Here is a 14,627-nt window from a genome sequence, read left to right as displayed (position 1 = left end):
AGGTATACGCAATGTTGGCAACATCATTCCCAATACAGCCAGGCCCAGTGATGAATGGTGTGAAAGTGTTGCTCAAGGGGTTGGTTGGTGTGTGCTCTACAGAGGGCTTGGAAGACTGATATGCAGTGGCACCCTCGGACTCAAGGAGGAAAGCAACAGGAAACTACCTCACTCGTAATTTCCCTAGTACTAGAGAAATGGCATGGGAATATCCTGGGTGTTGCCGGTTCAAGAGGGGATGAAGTTCTTTCAAGCGTTCTTCTAATATTTTATGGGAAATTCCTTTCCTTTCCAAATACAGTCTCCAATATATAGAATTATAAGAATAGCCATAATAAATGTGGGAAAAATTACCCAAAAGTACTGTATTTGAAGATCTGCCAGAAGTTGTGTTGCACCTCCTTGTACTTCATTTCATCTATCTTTTTCTCTTTACAGCTTCATTTTATTTTTCTGTTGATTTTTTAAATGCCTCGCTTAATGAGAAGCCTATTCTCATTTTGCCAAAACATGTTAGAGAAACAATGCATGCAACAGGATTTTTAGAATTTTCATGACTTGCACGTAAAACACAGCAACTATCCATATTCTTGATACCATCTTTGGTCCATGTGGTGGTTTTTTTTTTTTTTTTTTTTTTTTTTTTTCCCATTTGGAAAAAAATAAATATGGAACTTGATAATTTTTCACTGCTGCACAGCCATGGTGATTCTGTATACCATGATACATTAAAATGTATTTTGAAGCCTCCATATGATTTAGTCTTCAACTCAATTTAGGACTTAGTCTACAGTTAGAAATAATATTACTTATCTCACTAAATGACATGATTCTAATGATTGGTTTAAAAGGCTCTCCATAACACAGTCACAATCATAGGAGAATACTTCACGAATCGATTTGGAAGACATGCTTAGGGAGCATAGTGGAAGGACGAAAACTACTGTTTGCCTTTGCATCTGACGGCAAATAATGCACGATACAGTCTCACCATGGTACTGAAAGTCAACTGACACCCAGTCTGGGTGCGTTTACTATTGAAGCACTGCAGGCAACATGTGGCATAAAGCAGAAATATTGAAGAAATTTTTTGTGTGTGTATTATGTATCAGCTCAGTTCTTCTTTGCTAGATGGGAATCATATCTTTTCTGACCATGTGTTATGGGAATCAGGCGGATTTAGATCTTAATACAAGATACAAATAATATTATAAGGAACATGCCTAATTTCTGTTTTTCTGTATGTTACTGGCGGCAACACTGGCAACATCGTTGCCATGCCCCTGCCTACTACACCTCCTCATTGACGCGCTTTCTGTGGCAGCCGATCGTGGATTTGTTGAGGATCCGACCTGTCTTTGGGCTGAGGGCTTGAAATACAATACATGTTTTAAGTATGTCTCTACTTTTTGTTGTTTTGCAAGTTTCATATTCGAGAGCAGTCATCCATTTTCAATTCACTGCTCCTACCTGTACTTCAGGGATTAGGCCTCTTGGTTTGTTCTGATTTCAGACGTTCTGATTTTCTTCCCATATATGAAAGGGGTGGCCTATGTCTCTCTTTACTCTTGGCTTGTATTGTAATAAACAGTTAGGTGTACGATTCACTGTCGGTCTTAACACGTGTCCCTACAGGTCTTTTGCTGTAGTTTTATGTTATTTACAAGATGAAAGACATGTAACCAGTTCCTTATATCTGTGCTCTTTGTCTAGCATCGGAGAAAACCAGCTGCTAACCATAAGAACTTCATTTCTCTAGACACAGTCCTTCACCTGTGTCTATTCTTAAAAACTAGGTCTCACCCCTGTATGTCAGAAAAGTTTCTACTGTTGATTTATTAAATTTCAGCTGGGTATTTTATTTTGTAATGTTCATTTTACTGTACCACTTATCCATCAAAACTTCAAGTTTTACATCTACATTCATTTCTTACACAGGAAATAGCACATCTACATAGTTAAAATGCAAAACTTTTCAATATTTTTTAAATAAATACTGATCTTAGGACAACTTTCCTTCAAAAACTATTTATTACTTTGGATATTACACCTGAAGTTTTATCACAAAATTGTGTTACTAGGGTTAACAGAATCTGAAGACAAACTACAGGAAGCTGTAAATGAATTTACATTACATTACACAACTCATTTACAGCTTCCTGTAGTTTGTCTTCAGATTCTTTTAACCCTAGAGCAGTCTGGTGGAAAACGTAATGTGAGCGGTCGGGTTGGGTCTGGTAGACCCAATATAAAAACAATTATCTAAACCTTTTTAGATATTCATTTTTCACTAAAAAACATATTTTACAATAAAATGGCATAATATCAATACTCTGAAAATGTTTTTTAGAATCCTTGACTTCATAACAAATTTTAAAATGTCAGCTGAAAATTATCATAACATTCAGGGTTCAAAACGCACACTGATATGAAAATTTTTGGCAAACACTATGTTCTTAATATATCTGTTTATTAACACCACTTTCCAAAGATGAATACAATGGTTTCAATATGCTGAGCAAAATGTAACATGAAAGTAAGATTTAAAGAAGTTCCAGCCGGAGCAGATTGCTTAGGTTTCTGTCTTTATCAACAAAATAATGAGATCTACCTGCATTTGAACCCTCTGTAATCACCGTAACACTGGAACTGGCTATAGTTGCATCTCTCTTGTCTTCTTCTTCCTCCACAAACCTACTACGCTGGCGTAACAGGGGGAGAGGTGATACTCCCAGGTGGCTGATAGGGGGGTCTTAAGTGGCTTGCCAGTGGACTTGAGGGAAATAAAATACCTGTCGCTGACCAAACACACAACCCCCTGTGGGTGGGGGACGCAGATGAAGAATACACCCACGGTATCCCCTGCCTGCCGTAAGAGGCGACCAAGGGATGATTGTATTAGAACTATGAAAGTACTTGTGATTAGTACCACCACGCGGGGAACACCTTGGGTCATTTTACTTGCGCGTAGTACCACTGTGTTAGGTACCAAATAGGTTTGTGATTAGTAGCACGCAGGAGCACCGTGCGGTCAGCCCCCAACTTAGAGTGCACTCTCGGCTTTTATAGCACCTGTGATTTGTACCACTATATGAGGAACACCGCGGGATAGTACGGGTCCCTGTGGTTAGTGCACTTATGTGACGAACACCATAGGTTTGCGTTGCCTGTAAATGGCGCCGCAGTGTGCTAAACACCATAGGTCTGTATTACATGTGAAAATTTCATTACCTGTGAGTAGTACCATAATGTGTGTGGAATACCGCAAGTCTTGCTACTTTTGATTAGTACCGCAACATAACAGATACCATGGTTCTACATTTTTAGCAATAAGTACCATTATGAGGGACCGATAACCTGAATTTTGGACCCCCTGTAGACTACATGCATCATTGATTCAGTATTGTGCTATAGAATCAGTCCCTTGGTCAGTAATACTATTGTTTTTTTTCATCAGTTTCTGTGAATGTGAGGCATTGCAGATCGGATCCACTAATTGTTTTAAATTCGTATCCATCCATTCATTCTTCATCCTCACGTTTTGAATTCTGGTCAGTGGGGGATTTTGGACTTTTAATTTCTCATTACATCTCCATTTTGTACCATTACGGGCCGATGACCTAGATGTTAGGCCCCTATAAACAACAAGCGTCTCCTCCTCCTCCTCCTCCTCCTCCTCCTCCTCCTCCTCCTCCTCCTCCACCTCCTCCTCCTCCTCCTCCTCCTCCTCCTCACTAAATTACATATAATTTACAAAGTCTATTCCACCTACTCAATACTGTACAATAATTGCAATGTCTATAAATACATTACAATACGTTATCAGGGGACTAGTTTTGAGAATTGAAAGTTGAACATTGGCGCAGAGGGTATCCGTCTTGCTTGATGTCCAATATTTCTGATACAAAAATTAAATGCAGATAACAACATATAACATTCTTATAATATAATAGATTCTTGCTGTGGTGTGAGGAAAATCCCCAATCCAAGTTGAAACCAATAGAACATCTGTGCCAATGTTCAACTTTAAATTCTCTACCTGAAGATGCACTCGAAATTTAGAACTCAATAGAAGTATCTGGACTTTGAATTCAACCGGCATTTTACACTTTTAAAGTGCAATTTTACAGTAATCATTAACAAGGGCATATTTTAATCATCAATTGTAAAAAATTGTGTAATACTATTCTTACAGTCTAATTGTAATTGATGCAAAACCTGAAAATTTTATTTGTCTTTGATCAGTACAACATTATTTTATCTATAACATTTCATTACTCCACCGTTTTATATGTACATTATCGCATCACATACACAGTTCATTCTTTTAAAATGTTATTTCCACAATGTAATTTTGTCTTAGGACTTTGGCAAATCCATAAGTGTATCTTAGTTTGGCTGATGATGACCCACATAGGGTCGAAACTAGTCCCCTGATAACGTATTGTAATGTATTTATAGACATTGCAATTATTGTACAGTATTGAGTAGGTTGAGTAACTTTGTAAATTATATGTAATCTTAATTCAATACAGAACCAATGATGAAATTTATAACCTTGAATCACTAAATTCACCGTTGGATTCATGATCATAGGTTATCACAAAATCATCCTCGTATAACATTTCCTCTACTTCGCATGTTGAAATCCTTCCAATTGGCGCTGCTATATTCAAAACTTCATGGGAACACTAATGCTGAACACGGTAAGATCTTTGTAACTTAAACCACAGAAAATAACCTTGTCAGCATGTTGGACAGAGTTAGGTACATCAGCGGTCGAGCCAGGCCTGAGAGACCCACTGGTACTCTGCGCAAGCGACAGAAAAAGACTAACTGATAAAGCTCCCAGATAAGTACTGCAACGCATTCCTGTTACCTTTACTGTAAGGTACAGAGACGAATAGCCCTCTGAATGCTGAGGCTTTGCGATAATTGGAAAATGTCATACTGCTGGGTCTCAGATGCCCAGGCTGACTGTTCTAGGGTTAAAATTACTTGTCACCGACAAAGTAATATTTAGCAGATTGATAAAATGCTCTTTTATCCAAGTCTACCATAAAAATATGGCTGGGTTAATATAAATATTTACAAAGTGATGATGATAAAGGACAGCCTTGCCTGACACCGTTATTGATAATTATGGATTTCTCAATTTTGTTGCTTACGTCAATAAAGATATCAGTATATTGTTGTAAACTTTGCATTAAAATAACTAAGTGTTCAGGGAAGCAATTATTTCTCATGATATTCCATATCTTGCTTCTCGTGAGATGGTCAGACTTTTTCGTAATCTATGAACATTATGTACGATTGTAATTTTTTTCTCAATCAGCTGTTTCAATTCGAGAACACAATTTAAACATGACCACCTCCCTCTCAAAAAGCATACCAGTATCATTCTTGTAGAATGGCTTCATTATTTAATAGAACTTGAAATCAATGTAGCATAAATTTTGTAAGATGTATTGAGAAGACATGGTAATAATTACATTAATTTCTACTTCCTTTTCCAAATTTAGACCTTTCTGCCATTCTGCTAGAATCTTACTTGTAATCTAGCAAATCTATCTATATATATATATATATATATATATAAAATAACATGTCCTGACTGACTGACTGACCGACCGACCGACCAGCCAAAACTACTGGACATAAAGAAGTTAAATTTTGAGGATACATTTATATTACAATGTAGGTGCTTATTAAGAGAGGATTTTTTTGGATATTCCACCGTGAAGGAGGTGAATTTTTAAAATGAGTGTGTATCTACAGTATCTCAAAAACTGAACAGTTTAAAGACTTAAAAATTACCGGGTGAGTTGGCCGTGCGCTTAGAGGCGCGCGGCTGTGAGCTTGCATCCGGGAGATAGTAGGTTTGAATCCCACTATCGGCAGCCCTGAAGATGGTTTTCCGTGGTTTCCCATTTTCACACTAGGCAAATGCTGGGGCTGTACCTTAATTAAGGCCACGGCCGCTTCCTTCCAACTCCTAGGTCTTTCCTATCCCATCGTCGCCATAAGACCTATCTGTGTCGGTGCGACGTAAAGCCCCTAGCAAAAAAAAAAAAAAAATTGGTATTTGGTATCTTCTTTCAAAATAAGGAAACACATATTTTTGTTTTCGGGAAATTCTCTTACGGGGGAGGGGGGGTGCAAAAAGGTGAAAAAGGGGTTGAATACCTTTTATGAGGATACTTATATCTCAAAAACTGAAGATGTTACAGTCATGAAAATTGGTATTTGGAATCTCCTTTAAAAATTTAAAAACACGTATTTTTTTTGTTTTTGGAGAATCTACTTAAGACGGGGTGAACAGGAGTGGAAAAAAGGTGAATTTTTAAAATGAGCATATCTACAGTATATCTCAAAAACTTAATGTATTACAGATGTGAAAATTGGTATTTTTAACCTCTTTTAAAAATAAAGTAACAGGTATTTTTTTGTTTTTGAAAACACACTTAAGGGGGTTGTAAAAATGACTGAGAAAGGTGTTGAATTATTTTTATGAGGATACTTATATCTCAAACGCTGAAGATGTTACAGACATGAAATTTGTATTTGGAATCTCCTTTAAAAATAAAGAAACACGTATCTTTTGTTTTCGAAAAATCAATTAAGGGGGGGGGGTAAAAAATGAATTGAAAAATTAGTTGAATTCTTTGTTTGAGGATACTTATATCTCGTAAACAAAGGATGGTACAGTCGAGAAAATTGGTATATGGAATATGCTTTTAAAAATAAAGAGTCCCGTATTTTGTGGTGGGGGAGGGGAGGTTGGAATCAACTTAAGGGGGGTGGAAAAGAAGTTGAATTCTTTTTATGAGGATGCAAATAAGAAGTGGACCAAAAACAATACATCCTTTAAGAGGGTTTAGACTTGGGGGTGAGGATTGATGACAAAAATATGCATTTAGATGAAACCATTTGAATTATGAAGTTGAAATTTCAAATGATATCCTAGGTGTTAAATACCAGAAGGTTTGAAACAAATTTAACTGCTCAGGGAGTTAAATGGGGGTTTAGAAATCCTAGGTATGAAATAGGAAATATATTTTAACATTCCACTCCTAAAGTGTTAAATGATATTAGCTTCATAAATAGAGTTATTCATCCCTCCAAAACCGTTTGAAGTACAAAGTTGGAATTTTACGAGAGGGGTCTTCTTTTATGTCCTAGGTGTAAAATATCGTATACTTCAAAATATTTCTCCCCTAAGGGGTTTAGATGGTGGTTTGACTCTTAAAAACACAATATCCATTTTTCCGAAACCGTTTCAGGCACGAACATAATTTTTTTATGAAGGGTGGTCTTCTATATCCTAGATGTTAATAAAGATTTTAAAACATTCACCCCTTAAAAATGTATTAATTCCACCATTACTGTTCGACGTACAAAATAAAAATTTCACTGGTTGGTTTAACATATTCAAATTCTTCCCAATGGGGTTCAAATGAGTGTTAGATCAGAAAATAATCATTCCCCCAAAATCGTTTGACGTACGAACTAAGGGCGTATTTTACAGGCTCAGTTGACAGTGGACTCTCCGAAACTTTGAATAGTAACTTTCAGTTTAAAACCATAGCGAAGCACAGGTATCCTGCTGGTTTTATATAAAATTAATAGTCTCTCATTGGATTCTCATCGAGGCATATGTAAATAGTTCAGTATTGATTTTGTCACCTCCTAGTCCCTTTTCTGTTTTTACATGAATATAAGACAGTGTCTAATTAGTCAGATGAAATTAGATCCACACTTGTGATCATAGGATACCACCGCACCAGCACCAGGACTCTGCTATCCCTTCTTGGACTGGTGAGAGAGTAGTAATATTTAAGGGGCAGGAGAAGGGAGGACGAGCAAACACATCACAAGAAAACACGAAAACAACAAGAAAATTTAGCACCACAAAAATAAAATAATACGTAAAAAAATTCACACCTTAACGTGACATAAGAACATTTACCAGCAAAACTGGAGGAAAACCCGCTCCCGGGAGGATGAAGAGGGGGTGGGCAAGACAGTGATAGGTATGCTACCATTGGACTAGTATTTGTTTGTTTTTTTTTTTTTTTTTTTTTTTTTTACAACTTGTTTTATGTGGCACCGGCGATGGGACAGTAAAGTGCTAGGAGTGGGAATGACGTTGCCGTGGCCTTAATTGGTACAGCTCCAGCATTTGCCTGGTGTGAAAATGGGAAACCATGGAAAAGTATCTTCAAATCTACTGACAGTGGGGTTTGAACTCACTGCCTCCTGAATGCAAACTCACAGCTGCGCACCCTTAACCGGATGGCCAACTCGCTCGGTCTTGGACTAGTGTCGTTCTCAATCTATATAAATAATAGCCCCATTGTAAGTTTGAAACAGTTTAATAAAACATAAGGTAAATTACAACATAATTAAACAGGGGTAAGCTTAATCTTTGTTTTCAAAACAAACTATTTGCCTCAAAATAATAATGAAAATGCCAGTCTATTTAACTTAATGAAAAACTATCGTATGACAGTACATTGGGTGAGATATAATTGAGTGGAATTACACAAGATTTAAAATTTATAAACATTAAATAAACTTATTTTTTATAGGTTATTAGGCAAACACCATACTTCAATAAAAATTGTAACTTGGTAACCAGTTACCCCTTAAATTGATCATCTTGAATAAAATAATTCTATTAAAAGGGATCCCTTGTTATGTTCTAACATTAATAATTTATGATACCCAAGTTTACACAGAATTTAAATGATGAAAATATTGGAGAACACCATGTTAAAACTCAAGATCTTGTGAAGCTGGAATGTGTTCACATTTAGCCTGTAACATGCAAATGATTCCACAGAAATATAGGGTCGATGCATAAGTTCGTGCGGTATTCTTTTGGGTTGGCAACAATGCAGCGTGAAGGGATTGCTTATCGTTATTCCATTGTTTTTACTGGGTTTGGAGTTTTTTCTGTTGTGAAACACAGGTTTTCTTGATTGTGAACGTATTATTTGTATATATTTCAGACAAACGGATATGGAATGTCAAGATGAGGAAAGTGAACATTTCCGATACATTTTACTCTTTGAGTTTAACTGAGGCTCCAGTGCAGCAGGAGCTGCGAGAACAATATGTGAAGTATACGGGAATGAAGCAATTGCTGAAAGAACAGCACAAAAATGGTTTTCCCTCTTTCGAGCAGGATGGTTTGGCTTGTCTGATGATCCATGTTCTGGAAGATCTCCAGATTTTGAGAAAAATCACTTGAATGAGTTGCTTCATGAGAATCCTCATCAAACAATGTGGAAAATAGCGCAAGTTTTTGCATGTGATCAATCAACTGTTGTACGCCATTTGCATTCGATGGGTAAGGTACAGAAATTGGGTATATGGGTACCACATGTGCTAAGTGACAGTAACAAAAATCAACGAGTAATCATCTGTTCATCATTGCTTGCCCGGCACCGGTTGGCTTGTGATAGGCACGAAGCATTCCTTGCAAGCATTGTCACCGGTGACGAGAAATGGTGCCTCTATGTCAACATGAAGAAGAGGAAAGAGTGGCTCAGCCCATCAAAAAAAAGCAACTCCCCATGCCAAGGATAGTGCCCATCCACAGAAAATCATGTTGTGTGCTTGGTGGAACAAAGATGGCATTCTTCACAATGAACTTCTTCCAAAAAACGTAACGAATATCTCTGCTGTGTATAGTGACCAGCTAAGACGGCTTGCCATTGCTATTGACTTCAAAAGATAATGACAACAACCAGTCTTATTGCTCCATGATAACGCTCGTCAGCATACAGCGCAGTTGACCAAAGGTGTAATTGCTGAACTTGGCTAGGAACCTCTTTCTCATCCTGCGTAATTCCCTGACCTTGCCCCTTCAGATTTCTATCTTTTCTGCTCTCTTTCTAACCACATTCAGGGGCAAGTGTTTCCTGACGAAGCTCCTCTTGACCAATGGTTAACAGATTTCTTCCAGTCAAAACCAAAACAGTTCTACAGGCGAGGCATTCAACTGCTACCTGAACGTTGGCAGGAGGTCATAGAGAGTGGAGGTGAATACATCACTGAGCGATTGTGATTGTGAGTTACAGTGTGTGACAGTGACAGCAAAATGAAAAAATATATATGAACCGCACAAACTTACGCATCAACCCAATATTAATAAAATGAAGTTAAATACTTAGGAAGAGTAAAATGGCATTTATCAGAATAAATACGCAATAAGTTACACATGAAATTAACTACAAAGTTGCATAACACCAGCGACCACAATCACCCGAACACAACTCGATTAGCAATTTAGAAGAGAACAATTACACACGACCATTTCAGGTAATCATCAGGCGTTAACTATACAATCACGTGATAAGAAAAGACAATAGTCAAGGCCCCAGATAATGGAAATAAAAGGACGGGCGGTCATATCGTGAAAGACATAACAACGTATGAAAGCCACAACAACAATTTGAGTTTCACAAAAGACCTAATCTCCATCATTGATATAGGTACATATATTTTACGTTTAGCAAAAGAAAACAAAATCTAGTAAGTAATAACAATAACATTTCAATTACAAAACTGAGCATGCAGCTCAGAAAAATGTCATTAAACACACAAAATAGATAATGTACAAGTTAAAGTGTCCACAGTTTCAGAAGAGATCACTTAAATAGGGTTTACACTTGAAGAAACCAAAACCATGTAAATTAATATTTATTAACCACTATTTAAATAATGCAACCTCCGTGGTTCAGGCGGCAGCGCGCTGCCTCTCACCGCTGGGTTCCGTGGTTGAAATCCCGGTCACTCCATGTGAGATTTGTGCTGGACAAAATGCAGGCGGGGCAGGATTTTCTCCGGGTACTCCGGTTTTCCCTGTCATATTTCATTCCAACAACACTCTCCAATATCATTTCATTTCATCTCTCATTCATCAATCATTGCCCCAGAGGAGTGCAGCAGGCTTCGGCAGCCGGCACAATACCTATCCTCGCCGCTAGATGGGGCTTCATTCATTCCATTCCTGACCCGGTCGAATGACTGGAAACAGACTGTGGATTTTCATTTTCATACAAATAATGCACTCTCTTATAATTCTTCACTGTAGCATTATCATAACAGATGAGCAAGATCACCTTTTAGACACACGGTAGCCAATGGTTACGCCCGGCGTTACTTCAGCAGCAATGTTGAAAAACCTTATAATTTTTCATATTTCCCCTTTAAAAACACTTAATTTCACTCAGCTTTTCACTTGAAGCACATGTACAATGAAATGAAAATGAAAATAGAGCCTGTTTCCAGTCATTCGACCGGGTCAGGAATGGAATTAATGAAGCCCCATCTAGCGGCGAGGATAAGAATTGTGCTGGCTGCCGAAGCCTGTCGCACTCTTCTGGGGCAATGATTAATGAATGACGGATGAAATGTTATTGGAGAGTGTTACTGGAATGAAAATATGACAGGAAAACCGAAGTACCCGGAGAAAAACCTGTTCCACGTCCGTTTCTTCCAGCACAAATCTCACATGGAATGACCGGGATTTGAACCACGGAACCCAGCGGTGAGAGGCTGCCGCCTGAGCCACAGAGGCTCATACATGTTGAATAAATCTTCTTTAAAACCAAAATAATTCCAATGGGAATACTCACAGTGTAGTTTCCAAACAGATCAGGTGAAGTATCACTTATAAACTGTGCATGGTGATATCCCTATGGTGAAGAAAAAATTAAACAGGAAGAATAAAATAAATAAAATGCACTTATCTGAAGTCAGCAGCGCTGCATTACATACAGTAACTATCCATTATCTAGAAACATAATTCTGGACTGAGCGAGCTTCTTCTTTGCAAACATGTAGTTGATAAATCTCATATTTGTTGTTCCATATTGACACCAATGACATACATTAATCTCAAAAGGAAATTATTTTGGTTCCACATTATTCCATACCACTTAGATGATTAAAATATTATTATTATTATTATTATTATTATTATTATTATTATTATTATTATTATTATTATTATTGATAAATTACTCATATTTCAGTAGATGTTTTTTCCCTACTGTGGGACTTCTTCAGCCAATACAATTGATAAAACCAACAGATACATGTTTAAAAAGTCTCACACAAGTGCAACCCCTCATGTGCATTGTCAAGCAGTGTCAAAATACTGTCCAAACTACGATTTTTCCTTCTTTGCTCGCCATAGTTGTGCCTAGCTCCAATCCGAGTGTTCACATATCGGCATCTGACTGAGGAGTGTGCACGGTTTATGAGGTCGTCGAGTTGCTTGCTTAACATGCGCTCTAGAGGTCAAAATGTGTGTGTAGAAATACTCATTGTTGCTACTGTACCGTAATATTAGCACCCTCTGTGAATCAAATGTAGAACGTCAGTCTTTGGATCCCAAGTTCATGGGTTCAGAACTGTCAGAGGCATTCTTACTTGATGCAAAGACTAGTCAATAATGGTTAACTACCGGTTTTAGCTTTTGAAATTGAGTACACATCCTGCATATACTACTAGTCTGTGGTGAATGTGTAGGTTACATTAGTATGTGTATGTTTCATAACAAGTAGTAGAATTCCTTTCAGTCAGCATGGTAGAACCATTGTTGAAATGTGCTTTTGAACACATCACACATTATAGAAGAATGTTACTTTAATTGTGTCTGTGGCATTATGATTACTGAAGTTTGAATCATTCTTTTTCTTTTCCTTTTCTTTTTAGATTTCATATCAACCTGATCCTGAATTTGTGTTTTTTGACTTGGATGATGGTCGTAAGTACTACTATAGCCTTCCTGAGAAGACAACTATATCTGTTGGAGAAGGTTTGGAGTACCGAAAAGTGGTATTATACAATTCACTTGCATGGCAGAAGCAAGAACTTGTGACTATTCGTGTATCTACTCCATTCGTTAAGGTATAGTATCGCTAAACAGCATATTTAAACATGTTTATGTATTCTGTTTTGTCCCCAAATATACATAAAATATAGGTAAAAACTGTTAAGTGTCTTGCTCCTATATTATATTCAGTGGAGACCCTAATGAAATATACATTACTATAATTGCACTGCTTGTTACCTAGGTAGCTTAAGGCAGGTCAGAGCTGTATAGCTGTGCACATGGTCCCTGGATTAGTTGTCTCTTTCCTTTCACTCCCTCAAGACCATGTGCCACACTCAGGGTGAGAATGGTCTCCCTGATATAATGTTCTGAAATTAGTTGTCCTAAGTGGCAGGTGCACAAGATAGTCACTCAGGCCCAAGACAATCTATGCTAAATATGAATTTCAGTTGATATATACAGGTTCTGTCATATAAACCAAGACCATCAAGCAGCATTTTTACTCTCCGATGCCTAAGCTGCAGTATTGGAGGCACGCGCATAGGTAGCCCGCACATGTTTGACTTGGCAAGCATCAGTCGCCAGTCTGAATCTCAGCTGTTAACACAGTGAGACAGTTATCATTGCAACACTGTGTTTTTGTATGTAAACATTCTAGTTTCATCTTAATGGGCATGTGAACACTCATAACTCTCGCTATTGGTGTGCAGAAAATCCTAATGTTTATGAAGTCCCTCGTTATGGTAGGAAAATTTGTGTTTGATGTGCTGTTAGTGCAAGACGAATAATTGGGCCTATTTTTTTCGAGACGACAGTAATGGCAGGGAGGTGCCAAGATGACATTTTGACGCCATTCTTCCATCAGTTAACGGAAGAAGAATACGTGGGTGTTTCTATAAGATTCAGCCCCTGCTCATACAGCAGAAGATTCCCTTCTTATGATCTCAGAAGTATTTGCAGACAGAGTGATCAGTGCTGGTCTGTTTCCCCCTTGTTCTCCAGATCTTATAGTGTGTGATTTTTACTTGTGGGGTAAAGTAAAAGAAGAAAAACGGGTGTTGAACAATTGGAATTGGTGGAACTGAAAAAAAACCTTACGAATGAAATCAGAAATATTACAGCTGCAGAACTCACTCGCGTCTGCCAGAATATGATTACCAGATAAAATTCCTGTATAACCCAGGAACACCGTGCGTTCGGTCTTAGTTTATATGAGAGACCTTGTATTGTACACTCCCCCTCCCCGTTTGAACTCGTTCAAAGCACTTCACTCACATCGATGTACACTATCTGATCAAAAGTATCCAGACCGACACAGCTGCTGTAAAAGGCAGCTGAGGGCTTGATGTCATTCAGTGCTTATGAGAGCAAGTGAGCTTAGTTACTTGGAGCATGGACCACCTAGGCCCCAGCTGATGCACGTTTCCTGACAGGCCACGGCAGACACTGGTTATTTTCGTTTTTTTTTTTTACATTTTATTCTACTTTTCAACTAAATGAATGGTGTAATATTGCTACTGAAATGCCGGAGAGTAAAAATATATTTTTCGTCTACAGAGAATTTCACATTTTTGCTTGGCACAAAACATGTTAAGTATGTTCACTTCTTTCTGGAAATCAGTCAGAATTATTAGGACAGCTTCACCATTACCCTTAAATTACACAAAGTGTTTGCTTACACTAATAGAACCGGGCGAGTTGGCCGTGCGCGTAGAGGCACGCGGCTGTGAGCTTGCATCCGGGAGATAGTAGGTTCGAATCCCACTATCGGCAG

The 14,627-nt window shown here is 37.9% G+C and overlaps 1 protein-coding gene across 1 annotated transcript in view; it reads left to right on the top strand.

Annotated features, from left to right (window-relative positions):
• Window positions 1-14,627, top strand: part of alpha-Man-IIa (alpha-mannosidase 2) — a 355,439-nt gene that overhangs the window by 229,661 nt on the left and 111,151 nt on the right. The window contains exon 13 of the mRNA XM_067139236.2: window positions 12,733-12,927. Coding sequence (XP_066995337.2) covers window positions 12,733-12,927 — 195 coding nt within the window. The remainder of the gene's footprint in view (window positions 1-12,732; window positions 12,928-14,627) is intronic.

The sequence above is a fragment of the Anabrus simplex genome, chromosome 2, assembly GCF_040414725.1.
Source record: "Anabrus simplex isolate iqAnaSimp1 chromosome 2, ASM4041472v1, whole genome shotgun sequence".
Lineage (NCBI taxonomy): Eukaryota > Metazoa > Arthropoda > Insecta > Orthoptera > Tettigoniidae > Anabrus > Anabrus simplex.
This window is presented reverse-complemented; position numbering and strand designations above follow the sequence as displayed.